The 26,833-nt window shown below is 33.2% G+C and overlaps 3 protein-coding genes across 3 annotated transcripts; 2 read left to right on the forward strand and 1 right to left on the reverse strand.

Moving 5' to 3' along the window:
* Positions 1-8,547: 8,547 nt before the first annotated feature.
* LOC131652680 (sphingoid long-chain bases kinase 1) lies at positions 8,548-15,283 on the forward strand. The gene is made up of 8 exons (XM_058922622.1): positions 8,548-9,516; positions 9,622-9,993; positions 10,336-10,429; positions 10,543-10,580; positions 12,385-12,531; positions 12,825-12,924; positions 13,690-14,618; positions 14,986-15,283. The coding sequence occupies exons 1-8, from the start codon at positions 8,977-8,979 to the stop codon at positions 15,124-15,126; spliced, it is 2,361 nt and encodes a 786-aa protein (XP_058778605.1). The 5' UTR covers positions 8,548-8,976; the 3' UTR covers positions 15,127-15,283.
* Positions 15,284-19,063: 3,780 nt separating this feature from the next.
* Positions 19,064-19,714, forward strand: LOC131652683 (ferredoxin-thioredoxin reductase, variable chain). The gene has a single exon (XM_058922624.1). It carries the CDS (start codon positions 19,190-19,192, stop codon positions 19,565-19,567), a length of 378 nt encoding a protein of 125 aa, XP_058778607.1. The 5' UTR covers positions 19,064-19,189; the 3' UTR covers positions 19,568-19,714.
* A 394-nt stretch (positions 19,715-20,108) lies between these two features.
* LOC131652682 (protease Do-like 10, mitochondrial) lies at positions 20,109-25,275 on the reverse strand. Its single transcript, XM_058922623.1, has 7 exons — positions 24,708-25,275; positions 24,146-24,587; positions 23,206-23,465; positions 22,876-23,003; positions 22,385-22,588; positions 21,799-21,849; positions 20,109-21,099 (listed from the first exon to the last, which is right to left on the reverse strand). The coding sequence occupies exons 1-7, from the start codon at positions 25,084-25,086 to the stop codon at positions 20,857-20,859; spliced, it is 1,707 nt and encodes a 568-aa protein (XP_058778606.1). The 5' UTR covers positions 25,087-25,275; the 3' UTR covers positions 20,109-20,856.
* Positions 25,276-26,833: the final 1,558 nt, after the last annotated feature.

The raw sequence follows: 26,833 nt of genomic DNA on the forward strand, positions 1-26,833 counted from the left end.
TACTTGAGGTTGGAATAAAACATCCCTACCAAACATGGAAACATCTCTTTAGGGTTGTCCCAAATGAAGCTCCTTAGTGAAGCTTCTTCAAACCACTTAAAAAATTCACAATCTTTAAAAAAATTCTATTTCAACTGGTAGAAATTAAGAATTCCTCTGTTTGCTTAGTCTTGATTGAAACATATTTCTATATACTGAAATTAAATAGCTATGAGGAAAAATGTGTTGATGAATAGCTTCCAGAGGTACGCATCCTTTTTTGAGCCATTGATTATGATGAAGATTGCAAGATATTTTGCAAAAAGTACAAACAGAACAAGAAGAAATACCCAACCTCTAATCAATTGCCTATCCTAATAATCAATTAGGGCAGTAAATTTGAGACCTCATGTTTTGATTGCAGGAGACTCGTTATGATTTATGTCATAATTGATTACACTTTAGGGTTATTCGATTATATGGAGCAAAAATTTGAATTTTGGAATTCAAATATTTTCTAATCAATTATATTCGGGCCTACTCGATTATTTGGACAATTTTTAACTTCTTTTGCTCCTTGTCGAGAAACCAGGCTTGGAATATTGCTTTTGGCACCCCTCAAACTTAAAAAATGCACCCTTTTGCCTAGCTTTCTCAAATTTGATATGCTTTCTTGCTTAAAATCTCAAGAAACCTTGGGAAAACTCCCTCTCGGGATGGAACGAAAAAACCATCGTTAAAAGTTCATTTCTATGAATTACTTTATGTGAGAGCAGGCTAGAAAACATCAAGAGTGATATGATCACCAAGGATACTCAAACTCCAAAATCATCTAGATCAACATGACTGCTAGGGGTGGGAATAGACTAGGCAGAGTTAGGCTTTGCCAAACCTAAGCCTGACTTGCTAAAAAAAATCAAAGCCTAAGACTAACCTGTGGCCTATTAAAGGCTTATTTTTCGGCATGCGTGTGGCTTTTAGAAGGTTTGATTTGCCTACTAGCCTACTTAAAAAGCCTATATCATTTGAACATATGTAAATAAGAAATCCAACTAATACTTAAATATAATAAAGAGTTAAAAGTACAATGAGAAAAAATGTTTTGTTTGCATTGATTTATTTGAGCTTACATTATAGCATAGGCTTTGTGAGATTATTTGTTTTGGAGAACTTATGAAAATATTTTGTGACATTATTCATAAGGTGTTTTCAACTTATTTTTACAAGTTCTTCAATATCTTTGAGCTTTGCGTTTGTATTTTAATGTAAAATGTAAAATACAATATAAAAATAATTAATTTATTCATATTTACAAAAATAGGTCGGCGTGATAGACATAAAAAACTTTTTTGTATGGCCTAGCCTATTTAACGAAACATGTTTATCAAAAAACACAGTCCTTTTCTACTTAAAAATAGACTGGCTTGGCCTTGACCTGTGTTGGTTATACGGTAGACCCCTGTTAGTTGGCCTGGCCTATTCTTACCCCTAACTACTGTTGAGCACCATCATTAATGCCATTGAACAAATAAGTCAAACACGACTGTTGAGCACCATAATTAATGCTAACATGACACCTAGGTCAAGCACAACTGTTGAGCACTACCATCAATGCTAACAAACTCCTTTATTAGTCAAGGATCATTAACCACCACTGAGTAAATACCTTTAAAACCATTAAACATGACCATCAAGAACACCTAATTTCTTTTATATACTCATAGTATACACATCATTTTCACAACATCATCAAACTTGCAATAAGCACCTTCAAAGCTACAAAGTATTTCCTACAAAATAGATAGAATTTTCACCTTTGGTACCCAAATATTTTTGGATCCTAATGCGTTAGTCACTTTAAGAGGCATGAAGGTATTCCATTTCGACCCTCTTAATTAAGCACGAGAAAAAAGGTTCAACATGGCCAAACTTATTACAAAAATTGCATTTAAAGACCTGGTGATTTGATTTCTTCTTATCATGTTAAATATTATTACACGATCTATCAGGTTTACAACGTATGCCGCTTTAATTAAAAGACGCTCATTGACTATAAGGAATTAAATAAAGCTTATATTTCCCTTAGTGATTTTTTCTAAGGTTTCATACAAACTAGTAACTTCCTTTTTAAAAGAATCATAAGAATTACATTTAAATAAATTAGTAACTATGTTTATAGTGTACATATGATCACTTAAGAACTGGTTGATAAAAGGTATATTGAGCCCTTTGACCATGTGTTGTCTACGGAGGACTGAGACAACAATTTTATGGATAGTTAGGGCACTGCGGAAGGATACATAAGATGTTATATTAAGAGATTAGATTCCTACTTGAATCTCACTCTTGATAGAAAATTATTAGTACCAGATGAGGAAGAAAAACTAACAAAGGAGGTAGAAGAAAAAGAAGACAATATTCAGATCCTTGTTTACACACAAGTCTAAGACATGACATTTAAGTTACTATCTCGTGGTGTTGTAAAGTAAGGCACCTAAGTTCACGATGTTGTCCAAAAAAATTATTTACACTTCATAACAGAGAAGTTCTCCTTACACATGCTCGTCAAAATAAACTTTAACGTAACAATAATCACTACAAAAAATAGACTTTCCCCTCATCTGCATAGGGTAAATGTCAATGTTACATTGTTTGACTTGAAGGACCGATTTAGCCGAATGAATTATTGTTCTAAAAAACTAATAGAATATTTCAAAGCACTTCTAAATAATTATTCAAGTTTCAAAGACACTAAGAATTTTGATGTTTAAGGATAAAAAATAATGACAACCAAAATAAATAGCCTAAAACAAGAAAATAATGCGCTATTATGTATCTAAAATTAGCAGGAATATTATTTTCGCTTCTTATTTGGATAAGTTTGGATTTTCATTTATTATAAAGAACAATTATTGCTCTATTTATTTAAATCATATGTATTATGCTACTACATAAATGAACAGTAAATTACATGTCCTTGATCTTGAAATGCCAGTTTATAACATTAATACTAAAACGATGAACCTAACGAGCTAAATTCGACTTACCTTTAGCATATTTGTTTAGGCCTCATAAACGAGAAACGCAGTTTCAAACTCCATAAATATGGATCTTGGACTCTATTGATTATGAATCATATTAAACATGAAGATATTTTTTACTTAGAAATATAACAAAGTCCACATTCACATGAAAAATTGAAAGAGCTAGTGATTTTTTTGCTATCATACATATTGATGTATGTGAACAATTAAACATAACTAACTAAAATAGATTTTCAACACTTCATCACATTTACAAATGATTACATTAGACATGATTATGTGTATTTAATGATACACAATTTGAACCCTTTGAAAAGTTCAACGAGTTCAAAAATGAAATACAAAACAACTAGGCAGGAATACTAAAACCCTTCGATCAAATCGAGATGGCGAATATTTAAGCCTAGAATTTGATGACCATCTAAAAGAGTGTGAGATTCTATACCAACTTACTTCTCCTAGAACACCATAATAAAATGGTGTTTTCGATAGAAGAAATTAAACCTTGTTAGACAATGTCTGATCCATGATGAGTCACATTGATCTTCTAAAATCCCTTTAAGGACATGCTTTATTAACAATAACTCACATATTTAACTATGTTCATCCAAAACAATTGAAAATACACCATATGAGACATGAGGTGGTAAGAGACCACATATGTCTTACGTGAAATAATTCATACCACATATGTCTTAACTATGTTTCTACATGCATAATTTTAAGAAATAATTCATACTAATCCAGCATGTCTTATGTCTATAAAAACACAATCCTCTACAACTATGGAAGAAAGAGATAGTACGAATACGATACCATATGCATCTGCAATAGGATTTATCATGTTTGACATGCTATGTACTTGACCAGATACCTCATATGCTTTAAGTGCAACGAGTACGTATAAGTATGATCTCGGTGATGCTCATTGGTTGCTGCTAAGAATATCCTCAAGTACTCGAGAAGGACAAAGGACTCATTCTTGATATATTGAGGGTAGAAATAGCTTATTGTAATTGGATACGCTAATGATAGCTTCCATACATATAAGGATGACTCTAGATTGCAATCTGGTTATGTGTTTTACTTAAATAGTGACGCTGCAAGTTGAAAAAGTTCAAAGCAGGATACAATTGCTAATTCTACAACCAATGCCAAGCATATTATTGCCTCAAATGCAACAAGAGGAGTTGTTTAGATCAATAAGCTCATTTGCGAACTTGGCATGATCCATAGCATTGTTGAACCCATTTATCTCTATTATGATAAAAATGGTGTCATCACACAAACTAAGTAGACTATATCTCACCAACGATCCAAACACATACTTAGGTGATATAAACTTATTTGAGATATAATATAAAGACAATATGTGAAGATATGCAAAGTACCAACACTAGAAAATATCACCGACCCACTCACAATGTCTCTTACGCATCAGAAGCATGATGGTCATATAAGATATATGGGTATTAGGTGTATGCCTAATTAGCTACAATGCTAGTGAAAGATTGTTGGTGTAAGCCTTAAAGTCCAATATTTTTTTTAGAACCTAGTACTTATATCGAATTATCTATTAATAATAATACATTTCTTTTGTATGTTTGTTTTTATATAATAATAAAGTCCCTAGAATAGTTAGGCCGTTCAATGAATTATTAGGTGTGACTTAACCATGAGATCCCTTTAATCATATGAACAATATTCCTAAGGTATCAATAGTTGAGCTTTATTGTGAAGTGGGGTAACATTAAAGCATTAAGACTATTATGTGGATAGACTAATGATCACATCTCATGGTTCATGAATAAAGAGTTAAAAGTCTTCACATAGGTATGCATATCTACTATCTACATATTACTAAGAAATTGACCAAACAGACAAAATTACCCTTCTTACTAAAAAATATTACACTACAAATTGGACAAAATAGAAATTAACAAAGTCACCCTATCACTTTTCTATTGTCCAATGAAAATGAAGACTTTTGCCACATGTCAATTGCAATATTTAGCATTCAACTTTTTCACCTCAACACACATCTTCTTTCTCTTATTTCAAATTTCAAATTTCTTTCACATTTCATTTTCCCACACTTTTTTACTTTCATTTTAATTTTTCTCCATTTACTTATTATCACAAAAATTATAATCTATTTTTTAATTTTAATAAAATTAAATATTTATTTATCTTACGGGTCACAGTCAACACAATATTTAATTTATTTTAATTGATCATTACACACTTTCTCTATCTTAATTAAAATTTAAAATTTCTCTTACATTTTTTTTCCACACTTTCTTACTTTCTTTTTTATTTTTTTCTCTATTTATTTATTACTCCTAAAAAAAATCTATTTTTTTAATTTTAATAAAATTAAAAATTTTGTTTTATCACGGGTCAATATCAACACAATATCTATTTTATTTTAATCAATCATTTTCTTAATTTGAGTGATGATATCCTTTTTTTTTTAATTTTCTCCATCTCAAAATTTTTTATGATTATTTAATGCAATTAAATTTATATGATTATTGTTCATTTTATATTTGTATTTAAATATATTTTATATTACATCAAAGATTTTTTTTATTTCACGAGTCATTATCAATACAATATCTATTTTATTTTACTCAACAACTACTATTAATTGAGAGATAATTTTTATATTTAAATGTTAAAATTTCATTTTTTTCTCAAACTTACAAATTTTTATATATAATTATTTAATATAATTGAATTTATATGATATTTTTCATTTATAATTAAACAATTCATTTTAAATTTATACATATCTAATTAAATTTTATACAATATCAAATAAGTTTACCCGTGCGGAGCACGGGTATCTTACTAGTTATAAAGAATATTATAATTGATAGACCCACTATGAAATACTACATGGAATGTTATGCAAGTGTCACTAGTTATTCTCAAGGAGATAGTGGTGTATTCCACCCATCGACCTAACACCATTATGAACCATAAACATGGAATCGAGTACTTTACTTCCAATTAGTGATGTGTTGCTAGATAATGTTTCCTGTTTGTTTTATCAAACACGTGATTTGATATAATTGTCAATGTTACGATAACCTACAAGGTCACAGACACAAGGATGAACTGAGAAAAAAAAAACAAATGAAGCTTATTTGACTGTGTGCTCTTACAATACACTAGTGTTAATTAGGGAAACATGACTCATCGTAAGGTATGATTTAATCAAATGCAATATAGAACACTATAAGGTACAACTTATGTGAAATAATGAACAACATAAAGTATGATGTACTTAAGTAAAATACTTAACACCGTAAGATACACCGCATTTAAGTGAAATACTATACATCGTAAGGTATAATGTACTCAGCGGGCTTGTTCAACTTGCAACTCACACAAGTAGTTCTATAAATAGAACTCTCTGTGGCGAAGTATTAGTTGCTTGCCTAGATTAAGTTTGTGAAACCCTAACCCCTCCCCTCTCTCTCTCTCTCTCCCTCTCTCTCTCTCTCCCCTCCTACTCAAATCTTCATTCACAACATCTATCACTGAGATTAAAGGCACTCTATTCGTAGGACTGAGTAAAGGTGTTCTTCATTTAATGCTTGTGTCCGTTCTTTGTATCATGCATCAATAGTTGATCGACACAAAAAGTAAACATTCTATCACTAATCATATTCATTCATAAAGATCAACTTAAGGGAAATTTTCGTTTTTCGTTGCATTTTATATTAGAATTCCCACCCACAAGGGGTCGTCTGCTTGACCATGCAACAATTACCAAAACTGAAGCGGCGAACAAAGTTCAGAATAAGACAACTAGTAGAATATGTGATACTACTTTAGGTAAAATATTATTGTAACTGTTTAATTAGCTGTTAAAGATACATTGATGCAAGTATGAATTTTTAGCATTTTCATGGTATTAGCAGACAAGAGAAGGAGTGAGAGTACAAGGAGATATAGCCTCGTGATATCCTCTTTATTCCAAATAAATCCATCAAATTATATAATTGTTATTTGAATCATATACCACTAATTGCTTCATATGCCTGCTGGATGACAATAACTTCTATTTTGGTTGGATAAGATGCAACATTGCGTACAATTAAATACTCGTGATAATAAGTCCTTGACCAATTTAGGTATGTGCAAACTATTCCAAGACACATTTCTACCTTTATCGTACATATGATCACTCGAGAGCTGGTTGATAAAATGTATCTTGAGCACTTTGACCATGTGTTGTTTACGGAGAATCAAAACAACCATTTTTTGAATAGTTGAGACACTACAACAAGATATATGAGGCGGTATATTAAGATATCACATTCTTATCTCATGGTGTTTTAAAGCAAAGCAATGAAATTTATAATGTTGCCCAAAATATTTTATTTTCACTTCAAAATAGTAAATAATGAGTTTTTATGACCCATACTTAGTCAACATGATTTTTAACCTAACAACAATTTACTACAAAATATAGACCATTTCCTCATTTGCTTAGGATCAATGCCGATGCTACGCAGTTTGACTTTGAAGGATCAACCAGACTGAATAATTTGTTGTCTCAACCACTACAACATAAGAACGATGGTTTGTGTTATGTATCACATTACATTAATGATGATGATGAACAATTCACTAACATGTAACTTTAAAACACTAAAAATGTGAGAATAACGTTCTTAATATTTGGTCAAAATTGTACAATGGGACAGATCGAGTTAAATGCTATATTGATCACTATTATACTAAGGGATTGATCAAGTTAGACATTATCTTGATCAATATTGTATTAAGAGACTGATCAACATTGGTCAGACATGTGTTATTTATTCAAGCTTGTTTCTTATAGGATATAAGATGAAGTTGTGACATATATGGTCAAAAACTCATCAAAAAGTAACTAATTTGTCTTAATAATAATTGATGTTTTTAATTTATTTTAATACTAGCGTCCAGACGGGCACGTGATATAAACAATATTTTTTATGTGTTGATTTTTTATTTAATTAATTATTTGTAAAATAATAAAAAAAAAATAAAAACTGCCCTATAACAGTTAGTAAAAAGAGGTTAAAGTTAAAAAAAAACTAAAAATGTTATAATTGGAAGAAAAATAGGCTACACGAAAATTATATTTTGCCTTTATGTTTTGTTATAGATATTATTGTTGTTATTACGTATTATATATTATTGATTTTTTTTTAAAATTAAATGAGTTGTTAATGTTATAAAAGTTAGTATTTCCTTAGAGTTTCAAAATTTAAATTAGGAACCCTTATAAAAACAAATTGTTAATTATAGAATAGGAATAATATTATAGAACATTTAAAAGACTTCTAAAAATTAGAAAGTTGATAAAAAAACAATCCCTAAATATAATGAAAGATAGGTGATGGGATGAGATGCGAATCCAATCATTTGATCCATTTTAGCATAAAATAAAAATATAAAAATCCATAATAGACAATTGTTTAGTTTAAGTTGGTACAATGGCAGGTATTATGTTTGTTCGGTTTTGAATTTTCACAACTAATTATTAGTTAAAAAATACAATAAAGAAAAAAAATTGACAAGAACTGAGTATGACGGCAAAGGAAAGTGGTGAATCCGTTGAGGTCGAGGGATCTTGAGCGTCCGATTACACTCCACCCACAGCACAACACAAAACACAAACACGAGTGAGTGCGTTGGGTGGGTGGGTGCCAGCCAGAACCCCAAACTTTTTTTCTCTCTACTCAGCTCCCGGAGCCACCGATCCATCACTTTTCTAACCGAATTTCCAACTTAGAAACTAAAATCAAACTCTCTTGCTTGATTGGTTATAGATCCAATCGTCGATTCTCGATCTGATCAAATTGAAGCATAGAACAAACAATTGAGTTCATTATCTTCAAACCCTAATCTTCGAACCCTGCACCATCATGTTCGTAGGGTTTGTTATAGGATGAGAGATATGCTCAAGAGTGGTAGTCTTTCCCGTAATTCTACTGGTAGTAGTAACACCAACTCTAACTCTAAGTCTGCTGCATCCGCCGCTGCCGCGTTTCGACTCTCTTCGCCTCAACAGTCTTTCAGACGGTTAGGATTGTGTTCCCAGATTTCTACTTCTGGTGAACACTCTTCGCCTATTGTTTTCCCTGAAAAACGCGGTAAAATTAAGGCTTCTAAGAAGAGTACTGATGGTGTTAGGCCGGGAGGTGGTGGTGATCAGGATGCTGCGGGGAAGAATTTTGAGCATAGGATTGATATAGGTGGTGGTGGTGGAGGAGGAGGAGGAGGAGATGAGAAGTCTGATTTGTTAGGGTATGTGGTTTACTCCGGAAAATTGGTTTTGGATAAGAGGAAGATTTCTGTAAATAATGCAAATAATGCTCAACAAGCTTCTTTGGATACTACTACCAACCAACCCTCTGTGGATGCTAAACTAACAAGCAAGGCTTTAATTTGGGGATCTCATGTTCTGCACCTTGACGATGTCATCTCGGTAATCACTTGATAAACAAACTCTTTTTAGTTTATAGGGAAACAAAAGAAATATGGCTAATTGGTTTTAGTTTATGTGATATTGTGATGTGTTATTTCGAAACAGGTTTCTTATCATGCTGGTCTCAAGCATTTCACGGTGCACTCGTATCCGATGAAAAAGGCTTCGTGTGGTCTTTCTTGTTTTATTAAATCTCGAAGGAGTCGCAAGGACTTTCGTTTTGTGGCATCTACTATAGAAGAGGCGATTCAGTGGGTTGGTGGTTTTGCTGATCAACACTGTTTTGTTAACTGTCTTCCTCACCCTTTAGTGTCTTCCAAGAAGCAAGCGTCTTCTGAATTGTTTCAAACCGATACCCCTCCGGAATTGCTCTTCAGATGCAAAACTCCACCCAAGATGCTTGTAATTTTAAATCCACGCTCAGGCAGAGGTCGTTCAAGTAAAGTTTTCCATGATACCGTGGAGCCGATTTTTAGGGTATGTTACACTCCATCCTCAATCACATGAGCTGTATGTACGTTTGTTGTTAAGTGCATCATTGTGTTGATATGCATATTTGACACCATATTCGAATTTGGCAATGAAGTCAAAAGCTGAAGGACTGATAATCATAGCAATATATCTATATTATGTTCAAATTTTTGTTGTTTTGTCAACATATTGTTCTTTCATATTATTATTCATATGCGGCTTCAGTTTTTGATTTCAACACTGCAACCATTATAGTTGAACTACTTGCATTACTTTATATATATAAATATAAATATACCATGCAAGAGGAAGGATGAGTAAAGCAGCTTGTGGCTTATACTTTGACAGCTTGCTGGGTTTAGATTGGAGGTAGTCAAAACAACATCTGCTGGTCATGCCAGAAATCTTGCATCAACCGTAGACATCAGCAGTTGCCCTGATGGTAAATTCACTACTCTATAGTATGGACATATGTGAGTTGTAGTTTTCTTTAATACTTCTGAAATGTTTTCTTTTCTCATAATTTTTTTCTCTTGAAATTTTGCCTTCTTTCAGGAATTATATGTGTTGGTGGTGATGGGATAATAAATGAGGTCGGCTCACTATTTTAATTATTCAGCTACCTTTTCTCTGTACTGGCTTGTTCATTTCAAATACTGTCTTCTTACTATATTGCTTGTTTTATCTCCTAAAAGGCTTTTCACGTATTGCCTTGATTGGATAAAACAGGGCGAATAATCCATACCAAGAAGAAAATACAATGATAATCCAAACATTGAGAGGCTTGGTTCTCGCCCCCAATTTTCCTACCGAGTCTATCTTACTTTTGATCTCTATCCTCTTAGATCTACATGTATCATATCATAACATAGAATTTCAGCCCCCTCCACTGCCCTGCCAAATGCCAAGCTAGCAGTTGGTTAGCAATGGTCAAATGTATCCCTTGCCCTATTGGGGTCTTTGTCTTCCCACTGTCCATATCCCTCTTACTTATTGTAGCGATATGAGGCTTGCTATTCAATGGCAGCAAAGTAAAATTATAATCTTAAGTGGTAGAATTACTGAAAATCAATGTAAAAGTTTCTCTTAGGGCTTCATATTAGGTGTTTCAATGGATCATTATTTCTTCTTTTATTATTTTCTCTGTTGCACTTTTTCTACTATTATGTGAACATCACATTGCTTTTATTTCTAAGCATTAAACACTGATATGTGGGAGTTTTTTTTATTGAGTTAATTGCAGTCAGTTCATTACCTTGGAGATTGCTAAAATGACAGCAATCTCCAAATTTAGCTGAGTTTGGATTGGAAAACGAGTTACAAATGTACACGTTAGACCGAAAAAAGAGAAGTCTCCATACTCCTCTCTGGATTTAAAGAGAGGCAAGTTTAGTCATGAATGACTAACAGATTTTAGTTTCTTGCCAAGAAAATACATGATCCTTATTTTTAGTCATTTAGGAGATTGTATCTTTAAGAAGAACTGTTCAGAAAGTCTTTGCTCTAGATGGATTTTTGAAAAATTATCTTTGTAAAAAGCCCTGGTAATTTTTAATCCATATAGCAAACTCCAGATAATGGATAAAGCTTTGTTGTCACTGTTGTTTTCGTACGAGAGATATATATGAGTAGTTGATAGATAACATAACAGAGACAAGGAAAACTCTGAAGATAGGAATAAGTCTCCAATTTCAATAGCAATCACCCAAATTGAAATATTTTGTTTTGTGGAGTAGCACTCAACTAATTAAGGGGCTGTTGGAAGACTTGACAACTTGCAAAAGGATGGAAAAATATCCCTTTATCCCAGCCACATTGATTTTTAAATCCAAGATTACCTAATAGAATCCGAGAACAGAAAGAACATTAACAAAACTTTGTTTTCCTCTTCAAATAAGAGGATACTATTATATGTCAACTGTGGGTGAGAGAACATGATCTCATCTGAGCCAGTTTTGCCGCCCTTGATTAATCCCTGTCAAAATCTCTGAAAATTGCTCAATCGAAAACATAAAATAGAATATACAAGAATGAAGATGAAAGATTCCTTGCCTAGACCTGTATCATAAAAAAATAATTGGATCTCTATCATGTCATTATTGTCTATAGTTCAATATAAATAAAGAATTGTTCCTTTCACTCGAATTTCATCTGTTAGATTGTTGCTCATGAATATTTTTCACAAAAGTATAGGCGTTGTTCATTTTTCCAGCAAATATGCTGTACATCACACTCCATCATTATATTTAAAAAAAATCATACTTTCAGGTTGTGTTTTTTCACAGAAGGAGTAATGTTCCTTCATATTTTGAACACACACCCCGACAAACTCATATATAATATATATACACACCGTTGATGATGGGCAAGTTATATGATGTGGCTGTTTATTTGTAGGTTGTTAATGGTCTCCTTAGTAGAGACAATCAAAAGGAAGGAATATCTATACCGATTGGAATTATACCAGCTGGTTCTGATAACTCACTGGTATGGACTGTTCTTGGAGTTAGGGATCCGATTTCTGCGGCAATGGCTATTGTGAAGGTAGCGTTATTTTGTTTTTCTACTCTCAAACAGGAAAGCAGTAATAAGCATTCAAAGTGGGACACAGTATGACTGTGATTCATTGTTCCCTTAAATGTGTATGGAGGGGATTTCTTTTATACTTTATTTGGAGTATACTACGTATCACTTCTGTTTTTGGTAAAAACAAATGACCTTTTTTGATTGGAATGACACTTATATTTTCCATGACAACAGTTATCTAGATTTATTGATAACACTACTTCATAAACACTTGCAGTTACCTTATATAATAATGCAATTTCTTGGTTCAGGGGGGCCTTACTGCTACAGATGTCTTTGCTGTTGAATGGATTCAGAATAATAAAATTCACTTTGGATTAACAGTCTCATATTATGGTTTTGTTAGTGATGGTAAGTCAATGGCATATACAAACACTTTTATACTGCTTCGTTTCTAGTTAGTGCTAGGTTCCTTGCTTTTTGTTGCCACAATTTTTTAGCAACTGTGGTTTAGCTTAGGTTCATATTTTGCAGACCATGTCTTCCTTGAGAATATTTTGTAGCCACACTTTTTTGGCAACTGTGGTTTAGCTTAGGTCAAGATCCTATCACTTAAAAAGCTTAAGGACTCCTCACACTAGAACCATTTAGAATTGCAGTGCAGACAATTCTCAGACCCATCCTAACCTTGTGTGAAAAGAATAGGGTCTCCTCACTAATTAAGAGAACGTGTAATATTTAACTGACGCCAGTTCTCTTTAAAAGATCATAGGAACTCTTGGTAATAAGTAGGATAGTGATATGGGCTTTTATATGCAATATACATGAGAATGTTAGGAATAGGAAGTAGGAAAAATGTGGGCTGGGGGTGAGGGCCGAAGAAATTGTTAGGAAGAACAGAAGATGTTAACACGCTGCATTTAGGTGGCTCTGTAAATTGTCCATTATTATCTCGACAACTTTTTCATTTCGAAGTCTGTAACCTTAATGACAATTTAACCATAGGCACTATGTAACTGATAATATGGAGAAAAAGATAAGAATGAAAGATAAAAGAAAAGCTAGGGGTACTATAAGACATCGAGTTAGCAATTGAGGGAAATTTTTCAATGCAGTGGCACAATTATTAAGTTCGTCTTATGAATGGGCATTAAGTGTTTATGTCTAATGTTGCAGTGCTGGAACTTTCTGAAAAATATCAGAAGCGCTTTGGCCCACTGCGGTATTTTGTTGCTGGATTTCTTAAGTTCTTATGCTTACCGCGATACAGCTATGAAGTTGAATATCTTCCAGCATCAAAAACTGAGAGAGAAGGAAAGCTTTCAGGTGAAAAGGAAGTAGTAGACATATCGGAGCTGTATACTGACATCATGGGTAGATCAAATAAGGATGGATTGCCCAGGGCATCTAGTCTTTCAAGTATCGACTCGATAATGACTCCGAGTCGGATGTCTGGTGGAGATCTGGATACCTGCAGTAGCACTCATGCTAGCACTGAACCTTCTGAATTGGTGCGTGGCTTAGATCCAAAGTCAAAACGCCTATCATCTGGAAGGAGCAATATCACATCAGAGCCAGAAGTCATCCATCCACAGCTGCCTCTGTCAACAACTCCAAACTGGCCGCGAACCAGATCTAAGTCAAGGAATGATAGAGGATGGTCTGGATTGACCACCACACATGATACCTCTAAATGGGGAAATACAACAAATGATAGAGAGGATATATCATCTACACTGTCTGACCCAGGTCCTATCTGGGATGCTGAACCAAAATGGGATGCAGAGGCTAATTGGGATGCGGAAAACCCCATTGAGTTGCCAGGGCCACCAGATGATACCGAAGTAGGATCCACGAAGGAGGCCGTGCCTCATTTTGGAGAGAAATGGGTTGTTTCAAAGGGACAGTTTGTTGGCATTCTGGTTTGCAACCATGCTTGTAGAACTGTTCAGAGCTCCCAGGTGGTTGCTCCCAGGGCTGAGCACGACGATAACACTCTAGATCTGATCATGGTTCATGGGAGTGGAAGGCTGAGGCTGGCTCGATTTTTTTTACTTCTACAGATGGGCCGACACCTTTCACTGCCATATGTTGAATATGTGAAGGTATTTGCTTTAATAATTGTTTTACTCCTTTTCTTAATAGATGTTGGAAATGACTGCTAAACCATTTTACACACTACATTATTAATGATTAAAGTGCACCATATAGTGATGGCTGAACTGGTAAAATCTTCAAATGAGGTACTATATTTCAACCTTTGGCCTTCCTTTTTCGAAGACTACGGTTGAGAGTTGTGATCCGTTTCAAGTGTGTATTATGTCCACTTCAGTTCGTTAGAGAGTGATATCTTGTTTGGCATATCTTGCCATGTTATTTAGTGTGCAGAAGAGGCACATTCTCTTTTTGCCTGGTAACAGATACCTATATATATGTTGAAGTTGTATAAACTCAGTGCCGATTTGGATGCAGGTAAAGTCTGTCAGAATAAAGTCTGGAAAACACACTCACAGTGGCTGTGGGATTGATGGTGAGCTTTTTGCACTTAATGGACAAATAATTTCTTCTTTACTTCCAGAACAATGCAGGCTTATTGGTCGCTTCCGTATATGATTAGTGTGAGTACTTTTCAATTCTTTGATGGGTTTTGGTTAGCTCGTGTATTATGAATCCTGATTCCCAACTTGTCTTGTCAAATTCCTTGTCACTGTAACAGCTGAGCTTTGTAAATCCTTTGTTCCGGTTATATGTATCTGTTGTTGCTTGTTTATTCGTCTTTTTTTTATTTAATTTGCTTTCGAAAAAGGAAAAAAAAAATCCGCACATTTATGCATTTTCTGCAACAAGAAGCTGAATGTATTGTATTACTAATCTCCATTTCCTCTAATTGATCATTTGATTCTTTTATTCTAATGCTTTAGATTTTGATCCTGTTTCTCCATATCTGTAATCTGTTCATATTCAGCCAGTCTGCAATCTATTTCCACAACATGGTGTGGAATTCGGAGATGATTTTGGATCTACATTCAAGTTTGTATTGAAGGCTGTCCAAGGGCCAACTGTCTAACCATTTTTTATGAAGTCCTTAAAAAATATTAATTAAAATTGAAAGACAAGCAAGGCAGTGAATGCCACATTAACTTCTATTGCCCTAGCATTTGTATTAACTTCACGTATCAATAGCAGGTGGTGAGACTTCAACCACATTTTTTGTAAGTGATTCTATAGAAGCTCGCTTTGATTTTATAAGATGAACAGTGGACATAAAGATGATGAACTTTTAGTTTTCCTTTAAAAATAGGAATGCCCAAGTAAGTGAAAGGAATAATACCAAGTGAAAAACTATATCTCTAGATCTTTGATGAGTAATCTAATGTCTCCAAAATAACAAGCGGACTTTGAAGAATTAACAATTTGTCCAAAATAACAAACATAACGATGTAAATGATTCATTAAACCTCTCATTACGTTGTGATGTCATATGAACAAGGGGGTTGTTCTATCTACCCTTATGTATGCATCTTAAACCTCTTAAAATTCAAAAATATTCTTCGAAAGTTTTAAGATGCAACTTCAGACGCACTCGAAGTTAACACCAAAAATAATATTTGTTTGAAAATAATATTTAAAAAATATAAATAAACAATATTTATTTGAAAATACAAAAAACAAAAAATACATCCAAACATAAACTAGCCAAAGAATATATTTTTAGTAGAAAATATAAGGGTATTTTTGTATTTTAAATAACTTAAAAGAGTTTTATATTGTAAATATAATAGAAGAGGATAAGAGAGAGCAACAACATATATTTTAATAGAAAATGACATTTTTGTATTTTAAATAATTTGTACTAGAAATAAAAGGGTATTTTTTTAAATAGTTTGTACTCGAAATAAAAGGGTATTAGTGTATTTGCGTATTGTAAATATTAAAAGATAATATATTTTTAGTAGAAAATAAAAACGTATTTTTTTCATTTTAAATAATTTGTATTAAGAATAAAAAGTTCTCTAATAATTTAATGAGAGACAACTTTTTTAATTTTTATTCAATTCATAATCTTAATTTTTGTCCTATATCATAAATAATTTTTAAATCTTCCAATCTCTTATTTTAAATCAAACACACTATTTATTTTTAAATAAATATGATAACTTAAATTAAAATATAATTTTTTTTTAATTTTTAAAGTAAAATAGCAATGATATAAGCGAATAAAATTAAACATAATATCTGTTTTTTTTTTTTTTAAAATTACGCGATCTGACGACGTACCAACTTTTCACAAAATTGAAACGCAAACGAATGAGTCATCTTATTATACTTATTTCAGAGATGTATGAATGTTTTCGAATATGTATTATCCGTAAGTGTTATGTTATTTTTTAAAAAATTAAGTATTGAATGTATCCGAATTTCGGATAGACAGACATAGTAGTCATGAATCAACAATGCAATAAATATGTAAATACCAACAATGATTGAGAAAAAACAATTAGAAAATAGAAAAATGATTAAAATAAAATTATAAAAATCTGAATATACAACTAAAAATAAAATAAAATAAAATTGGGGATTGCAAGGAACGCAAGGGCAAAAACACGAGGATACGATTCCCATGACTCTAATATTGGATATAATCGACAAAAAGTTCCCGAATACGGCACCAATTAAAGGTGTAAGGAAACACAAGAAATTAAGGGTTTAAATTGGGTTTCTGGATCAGAATTTTTTCGCAATCTAAAAACGCAAACAACAAGAACATAAGAATGATAAAAGACACAAAGATTTTATCCTGTTCGTTGTTAACGAAGCTACCTACAGTTCACCCGACAATGTGATTTTGCCTTCTCAATAAGAACTTAATCCACTAATCAAAACTTTGATTACAAACTCAATGTTAATCGGTCAAAGACTTCCCAAAAAGTATGACTAAACACTAATCTCTTAAAAAATTAAATCGGAGTTACAACAAGGATTTGTGTTTACAAACTTACTTCTAAAAAACTGATACACACAATGAATTACAAACCTTTACACTTTAGAAACATATACAATGAAATATTCAAAGTGTAGTGAAGAAGATTTTCTCTCTCAAAGATATTTCTGGCTTTTTCTCTTTACTTTCTTCTTTCTTTTCACGCTTCTGTTTTACACTAGTTTCTTACTTTTCACACTTCACATCCATAGTTTTCAAATATCCAAGATCTCTTTATATAGATGGTGAATAGATTCGTTGGAGTGTGAAGTTAGAATATCCTCAAAATTTACAGCTGTAATAAAAATGTTTGTTGCATGTAGTGGAGTGAGGATGGACGAGTGACGACAATAATGGTACAATAGTACAAAGTGTACAGTCTTTTTCTGGAATTTCAGGGTAGTGGAAATGATATCAGCATATTTATCCTTTTAGGAACGTTTGAAAGAATATTCTTGAAAAATAGTACAAACTTAAGCGGCAAAATCAAACGTTCCTAAAAGGAAAAATATGCTGATATCATTTCCACTACCCTGAAATTCCAGAAAAAAGACTGTACACTCTGTACTATTGTACCATTATTGTCGCCACTCGTCCATCCTCACTCCATTACATGCAACAAACATTTTTATTAGAGATGTGAATTTTGAGGATATTCCAACTTCACACTCCATCGAATCTATTCACCATCTATATAAAGAGGTCTTGGATATTTGAAAACTATGGATGTGAAGTGTGAAAAGTAAGAAACTGGTGTGGAACAGAAGCGTGAAAAGAAAGAAGAAAGTAAAGAGAAAAAGCCAGAAATATCTTTGAGATAGAAAATCTTCTTCACTACACTTTGAATATTTTATTGTATATGTTTCTAAAGTGTAAAGGTTTGTAATTCATTGTGTGTATCAGATTTTTAGAAGCAAGTTTGTAAACACAAATTCTTGTTGTAACTCTGATTTAACTTTTTAAGAGATTAGTGTTTAGTCAGACTTTTTGAGAAGTCTTTGACCGATTAATATTAAGTTTGTAATCAAAATTTTGATTAGTGGATTAAGTCTTTATTGAGAAGACAAAATCACCTTGTCGGGTGAACTGTAGGTAGCTTCGTTAACAATTTTGAATTTTCAAATGTGTGAGCCGCGCCATAAGAGTGAGAAAAGAAATCGCAAATTATAAGTTTCAATATAAATATTTGATAAAACATGCAAATATGATTTAGTTGAAATTTAATTTGTTATTTCTAAATACTAGATATGTTTCTATTCATTTTTTCTTTAGTAATTAATGATTAAAAGATAATTAAAAATATATATAATTTTCAAAAAAGAAAAAAAACATATATATATATAATTATTAATTAAAAATGAAATATTAATAATAATTAAGAATGTAATAAATATGGACGGAGAAAAAAAAACAGATATTTAGAAACTATAATTTAAAAAAAAAAACTATAAAATGTGAATAATTTAGAATTAGAGTTATTTAAAAAACTTGACGGAGGAAATATGTGACAAAATTTGATTGGGCGAAAGAAGAAGAGTCCAGTTGATTAATAATATTATATTATTATTATTTTTATTATCCATATCCATGAGTGAGTAGCAGAGAGAGAGATAGAGAGCGGCACAAACAAGCAAGCAATCCCTACTCTATATTTTCATTTTGCGACAGAAAGAACCGAACGCAACACAATCGATCATGATGAGCACGACGAGTAGCACTACAATTGCAACAATGGCGGCTCCGTTGCCGTTCGCCAATTCCAAGATACAGAGAAGCAGGAGAATCGCGACGATGATAAGGTGCGACGTGGACGGAGATTCATCACTGAAGATTGGAGCGCGTGTTAGGGTGAAGGTTCCTCTGAAAGTGTATCACGTTCCTAAAGTTCCGGAGGTTGATCTCAGCGGCAGGGAAGGTAACATCAAACAGAACGTTTCTATATGGAAAGATAAGAGAATCTCTGCAAATTTTCCTTATAAGGTTGAGTTTGTTGCTGAAGATATTCAAGGTCCTCGTGGTCCTCTCAAGTTCGTTGCTCACCTCAGGGATGACGAATTCGAATTACTGGAGTAATTCCTTTTTTTATCAGTCAATTCTAATACATGTCTACAAGTCTATTTCAAGTTATATTAGAGGCGTTTGTGTCCTCTAACCTACAATACAATACAGTGTATCTCCTATATATTAGTAATTCATTTTCACAATCTATTTGCATCTTCATTCCTAATCATCTTTCTTACAACTATTTCTACTGCGACTAGTGCGTGCAAATAAGTGCAAAGGGAAGTTAATAGGGAAAATAATCCTATCTAGTCTCTAATCAAATCCTCTCTAGTCTCTAATCAAATCCTGCTAGACGCTAACAATCCTTGTGTTAAAACAAGTCAATTTTTGCATTGGGTTGGATTAGGTCTCAGGTTTGTTGAATCTTGGTGCTAACAATTCTTTTGTTGAGTCGGTCCATACAAAATTGTGCTCTGACTTTAAATAGACTCCGTCAATGGACGGTGGGATTGATCATTTTGCAGCTAATGACAATATTAAATATTATCATCTATAATAAGAAATGTTTTTAAAAATATGATTTTGAGGGTAAAGAGTATTTTTCTCTTTTCATTTTTGCAAAATAAATGGTAAGTAATGCTGATTTCAATATATTGGAGGACAAAGAGGTTATTTATCAATATATTTGCAACAGTCATAACTTTCTGTTTCATAATCATGATCTGATTTTCATATAACATTGTCAGACCTGTCATGAGTGAGTACTGTTTTTCAAATAACATTTGTCAGACCTGTCATGAGTAAGTTCAGTTTCACAATCACTCTCTATGTCTAATGTTCGAATTCGGCTAGGTGCAAATAATCTTTGAGTTGGTCCAGATCTCAAGTTCAAATCCCTTATGCTAACAATCGTTGTGTTAAGCCATCATCTGACTTTAAACGAGCCCCCGTCAGTGGACGGTGGGATTAGTCTTTTTGGATTAGTTGGCCTTGGGTCGTATGTCAAGATTTTAAAAAAAGGGAAAATAACTTGTTTCTTAGGCTAAAGACTATTTTTCTCTTTTCATTTTTGCAAAATAAATTGAAAGTAATGCAGATTTCAATATATTGGTGGACAAAGAGGTTATCAATATATTTGCACTAGTCATAACTTTCTGTTTCATAATCATCATCTGTTTTTCAAATTACACTGTGAGGCCTGTCATGAGTGCCTAACCTTACATAGTAACTTCAGTGATGAATGCAAAGAGATTATTGTGGACTCAAATTCAGTAACAAAATTTTTACAATTCCGAGAAAAATAATCAAGCTCGGTCACAAAAATTTGCATAAATAAGCAGGAAAGAATCACTACAATCTCAACATGAGCTGGGCACTGCTAGTTGTGAGTTATTCTGTGCATTTATAAGATCAGCTGACATTGATGAAGGTATTCTGTGGCGCTTCAAAATTCTAGAAGTGGCAATTTTTGCTGCTTCACAGTTCAAGACAATGACCCTATTGTCGTCCAAATCAAAATGCAAGCTGTCTGTGTTACAGTTTTCAACAAGTTCGCGTAAGTGTTCCAGATTGTCAATTTCTGTTCCATTAACCTTCAAAACCTGAGAATCACAATTATCATATTAAAACTAATAGGCAATAAAAACATTCTTTCCGAGTGAACAACATAGACTTGTAACGATATTCACAATGTGCATAGAGCTTCTTCATAAGAAAAATATAATACTTATGAATATCAAAGGGATAGACCATTCGTTTAGACCGCTGTTGCTTACAAAGACATCTTTGATGGCTCATAGGTTTATTAATATTTTTGAAGTAAATTTCATTAAGGACAAGACAAGAGTTGGACACTGCGTCTATTCTGGAATTAGAATATAGAACCTAGTATACTATCAGTCTATCAGAGATTTACGCATTTTCTAAAAATAATTGGGTAAGGGGAAATCATTATTTAAATAAAATATGATTAATGACAATGCTACAACTGTTGTTGAGGGTATTTGAAGTACGTTCGTTGAGGTTATAAAATCAAACTCTTATCATTTAGTTGACTACTCAAGGACGAGAGATTTACTCATTTACAATCCAAGCATCACATTGATTAGAAATATGACCTAAATGGAGCTTGTAAAGCTTAGACAATCATCACCTTACGAGTCCATTTTGTTGAGTTGAGTCAGACATGAAATCTAATATGGTTACAAAGTTGTACAACAAAAGGGTGTTTTATCTTTGTCAAAACATCCCACTTAGACATGTTCTTAATAATAGCAAAGCATTAACAAGTTGGCACCTACCTGTAAGTCTGCAAGACGCTCATATCCAGCATTGATATCATCCATCAGGACCTAAAACCAGTAAAATATTTATTAATAAATCGACGCCAAAACCAAATTTGTGCATTAATTTGCTAAAACCAACTAATTTCAAATTTTTAAATGAGGTAATTTAATTAGGTTTCCCCCAATAACTACTACTAGTTAAATTATTGCTAACACTTGTGCCTTTTCTTCACACTGTCCAAAGTATTTCTTTTTGAATAGTTTATAGAGTTTTAACTTTTGAGAAAATAAACTTAATGTGGAACTCACGGCAATGATCTTTAAAATGGCATGGCGGATCCTATGTTGTAATCTTAACAAAAGAAATACTATTGGAAAAGCAAAAAAGTGGAGCATAAGGGAGACAATAACCCTCTAGCAAGAGCCTGTGAAATATAAAAGCCTGAGCAATCGAGGAAGAAACAATGGATGGTGGACCTATGCCTTATCTGGGCTGTAACAGGTAGCATAGCATGTCTGGCATTGGGAAATCGCATAACAAAGGTACTAATAACAAACGTATGTTCTGCAAGATTTACATTATAGTTAAAAAGATGCTAACCTGTGATAAAATAACAAGTTGTTGATTTTCTTTCTTGGGCAATTCTCTCAATGCCCGTTCACACAAACGACGAGGTGAAGCATTATACCAGTCCTCCCCATACTCATGAAGGTATGGCTGAGTGAGTGGAACAAATACCAGACCAGCAAAAATGTAATAACTTGGAAGTTTATCGAACTGATGAACTGGAACTAATGGTTGAATCTGAAATATAGACAGTAACATCAACAAAACAATTATTCAAAAGCAACTTTATTACTACAAACAATTGTAACAGTTGCAAGTATAACAAAACAGTAAAAGACAATAAGCAAAACTTATCAAGTAGCATGCAATGAAAAAGAACTACACATAACAAATGTATCCATGGCAAGTTCAATATAATGTGAATAAACATGCAACAGTTCATTTGTGTTAGAAACTGGAGAATAAATAATTTGGTTGATGTGTATCACCGTACAGAGTGGTCCAAGTATGTATATAAAACTTACAGGTTGTAGAGTAATACTGAGTTCAATTTCTTGGCTGTCGCGCAAAACTCTGACTACTGCTTTTTCATTAAGCTTCTTCATAGACACCAAGTGATCAAATGTTATCCGTTCTCTGTTTCTGAAAGGGACTGCATGGGACGTGATATAAACCTCTATTAGTTTGATGCTTACGATGCATGAGTAAAGCAAAGACAGGAACTCATAAAAATGAAGTAAGTTTCATGTCTGTTGCCATCTTAAACCTCCCCATACTGTATATCATAGTTGTGCCTAGGGTTGGGACTTCACAATACAATTGAAAATTCAAGAAAATGAATTGAAAGAACATACCTGTACCATCATTTGCTATAGGCACCCCATCAAATGAAAGTATAATATCATCTTTCTTCAAAACCTTGTATGCATCTGAAAGTGGGTTTATTTTGTTTACAAGGACCCCAGTCATGCCAGGTTGCATACCAAAATGGTTTCTGAGATGCACATTTTCAGTAGTCTGGCACGACAAACCCAGTGAGCAAAATCCAATGTATTTTCCATTTTCTTCTACACCAGATATAAAATGCTTTATTACAGGTACAGGTATTATGTAACTGCAACAGCCAATAAGAAAAGAAGTTGTCTATTATGCAGAAAATATGTTTCACCAGACCAACAGAATACCAAATACTTCATGATAGATTGATAGCTTGCATGGTTTGTGCACTCCGGTCTAGTAATTTTTAGGGGTAATTGATCTCTCAGACTTGATCCTAGTACTCTTTTCTTACCTTTCTTCTCTATCACACTCGGTCGAGCGGTCCTATAGGTATCATTATTTCAGGTCTATCAAGATTCAAACTAAGTGAAGACCTATAATGATCAGTATGAAAATCTCCTCCAGTAATTTGTAGTATATTGCCTTCAAATACTCTAATTTACAAGTTTTCCCTGTTGTTTTTTCAAACTATACTACCTCCTTGTGTTATTGTTTTCATCACTCCACTCCTAACCTGACTGGACTCATTTTTATTCCTCTCAGTTCCCTATGATGATTGATGAGATAAATTTGCTAGAGAAGTGTGTTTTCTTTAATCTTTATGTTCTTGATATAAATGATTTGGTCTTTACATAAAGCACTACATCTCTACATCTTGAGGTTACAAAATTGAACTATAAAGTGACTAAAATCAACTAATACTACATAGAGAAACTAATGGCTGATTAATGAGTGAAGTATCTTGTTAAGTTTTTGAACTAAGGAAAAATAAAGACGAAAAGTAAAAGAACTTACCCTATATTCTCGGCACCAGAAAGATTTTGGAATGCTACACCAGCAACTCTCTTGCCCATAATAGCAGGACCACCACTATTCCCTGGATTTATGGCTGCATCAATCTGTATCGCCATAAGTTGTGACGCACCGTGTACATACTGTGTTGGTTCAACCCTAGAAACAACCCCTTTAGTAACAGAAATGGTATCACCACCTTGAGGATACCCTACAACAGCAACCGCTTGTTGCAGAAACGGAATATCTCCAAACTCCAAAGGAATCATTCCATCCCAAAATTCATCCGAGTCGACAATTAACAAAGCTAAGTCACACTCATGACCAACAGCTTTAACTTGTGCTCTGTACTTGTTTGGAGATCCATGTTTCCTTACAAGTACAAATGAATGATCAGCTACAACATGAGCATTTGTAAGAATCTTTCTCCCCAGAATTACAAACCCTGCATTGTTACCATCATAAAAAGAGCCTCAAAATAAATATTCATAAGTTATATTTTGACATGAAATTCCACATCATTAATAATTGATTATGCTAATCTATATTTGATAAATTAAATAACCTGAGCCCATAGATTCTCGCTGGGACTTGTTCTGCCAAGGAAGTAAGTAGTTAGGACTGCATGAAACGGTGAAGATTTTGACAACAGAATTGAATGCAAGCTCGACGGCTGTATTGTTATTAGTATTTGTGAATGCGGAGTTGCGGCGAGACTGGGCCTTCTTCCTTACTCTTAACTGAAACTGAGTTGATGGTGACTTTGCAGAGTTTGTGGAATTAGTTTGTTGGGTTTCAGTGTTGGGGACAACAACTGAAACTGAATGGAAATAATTAGCAGCAGTTAAGGGCGGTTGAGGAGCGAAACGAAGGTGTTTGAAAGGATGGGGAAGTAAGGCTGGAGAAGAGAAAATATTCCGAGCTAGACGGATGAATTTACTCATTATTCAATTCAGCGGCCGCCACAGTACAGCAGCAGAGGGTGGTTGGTTAGTTAGTTTGCCACACGGCGGCGGGGCGGGGCGGGGCAGCCGGGTAAACAACACTTCATACGATTCAATTCACAAATTTTATTGATGCTTACACCATCTCTTCATCTGCTCACACCCCCTTTGCTTTACTAACTAGTTTTGTTTATCATATTCTATTGGGTGTGAAACTACAAATTTCATTAAATTATTTGAAGTTTGTATTTTATTTTAAAATCTACACTATTAGTATTTTATTTAGGTAGAAAGGAGATATTAGTCGATCTATGCTAAAGGATCCTGAGTCTAGTATGAATCCTCTTAGTCCACGCTAAAAGATCTTTTTCAAATCTCAGAGGCTCGTCATCATATATATCGAGTCTTTGGTCTTTTAAAACTGGACTATCATCACTTTCTTTTTCTTTTTTGGTTTCGACCACAGTGGTTTTGACAACCATTTTTTGTTAATACTCGGCCTCCAAGGCTTTATTCATTTTGTTTTCACCCACATAAGCCAAAAATCAAGCAAGTGCGCTCGATTCATTCATTATTGTGTTCTGGATTTGATCATTTGTTGTAAACCCTGATAGTCTCGTATTCCCACATAAACCCATGTGTGGGATGTAATTTTATGGAGTAATATACATCACCTTGCAAAGAAAACCCTATTCTTGCAGGAGTACATGACAAAATATTCGCCAATTGCCTGTCAAAGTTCTTCTTATCTATGTGGTTCACATATGCTAAGAAGTAACTTTGGTCCGCCTTAATGTTTTCCACAATTCCGTCAGGCTTTTAGTTTGTGATTCTCTGATGTATAGTTAAGGGAACAACATTTGGCCCATGTATCCATTCACGACCAAGGAGTAAATTGTAGTTCATCTTCAGCTTTTTTGTCTTTGTTTTCCATACGACCATCAATTTGATGTGTAGGAACAAAATGACAATTTTTATAGCAGCCATATATCATTATTCATCCTCTCAATAAATCTTTTCATCTTTTCTTTCCATTAATCATATCATTCTCCATTGAATGATGATGGTTTATGTAGTGAACTGTTTGAAGTAATTCCTGCCCCGTAAGACGATTATTCTTATAATAGAATTTAGGCTTTGATGCCACTTGTTGACCAAGTGACTCTAAACTTGAGAGGGAGGATGAATTATTTCAAAAACCAATTTATAAAAATGCTTTGATTGAAAATTATTTATGTTAGAAGATAAAAATAAACAGAGATGCAGAGGAATAATATAACGGAAAATAGACAGAGAAATAAGTAGCGGATTAAAAAAATAGAAATAAAAAGATAAAGGGATAGAAAGGTCACACTAGAGATTTATTTTGGTTCATCCTAAATCACTTGATCTACTAGTGTCCCCGAGAGTATTATCCCCTTGAGATTTCCACTAAAACAATATCGAGCTTTTACATTGTAACAACCCAAATAACCTTACAAAAAAACTTGATCTTTTGAACATTATTAACCCCAAAAACCTTTTACTAATAACCCAAAGTTTTTACACAAGCCCAACTTAATAACCTTCTATAAACAACTAAAGTTTTTACTCATATTCAGTTCAATTACCTTAGATCAAACTTTTTACAGGTTTACTTTGAAACTTTCAACTCTATTATAAAATGATCCTAAGCGAACTACACTACACTCTTAATTAAACAATTACAACATATCACAAGTACAACACAACTCTTAGATGAAACTTT

The sequence above is a fragment of the Vicia villosa genome, linkage group LG2 (genome assembly GCF_029867415.1).
Source record: "Vicia villosa cultivar HV-30 ecotype Madison, WI linkage group LG2, Vvil1.0, whole genome shotgun sequence".
NCBI lineage: Eukaryota > Viridiplantae > Streptophyta > Magnoliopsida > Fabales > Fabaceae > Vicia > Vicia villosa.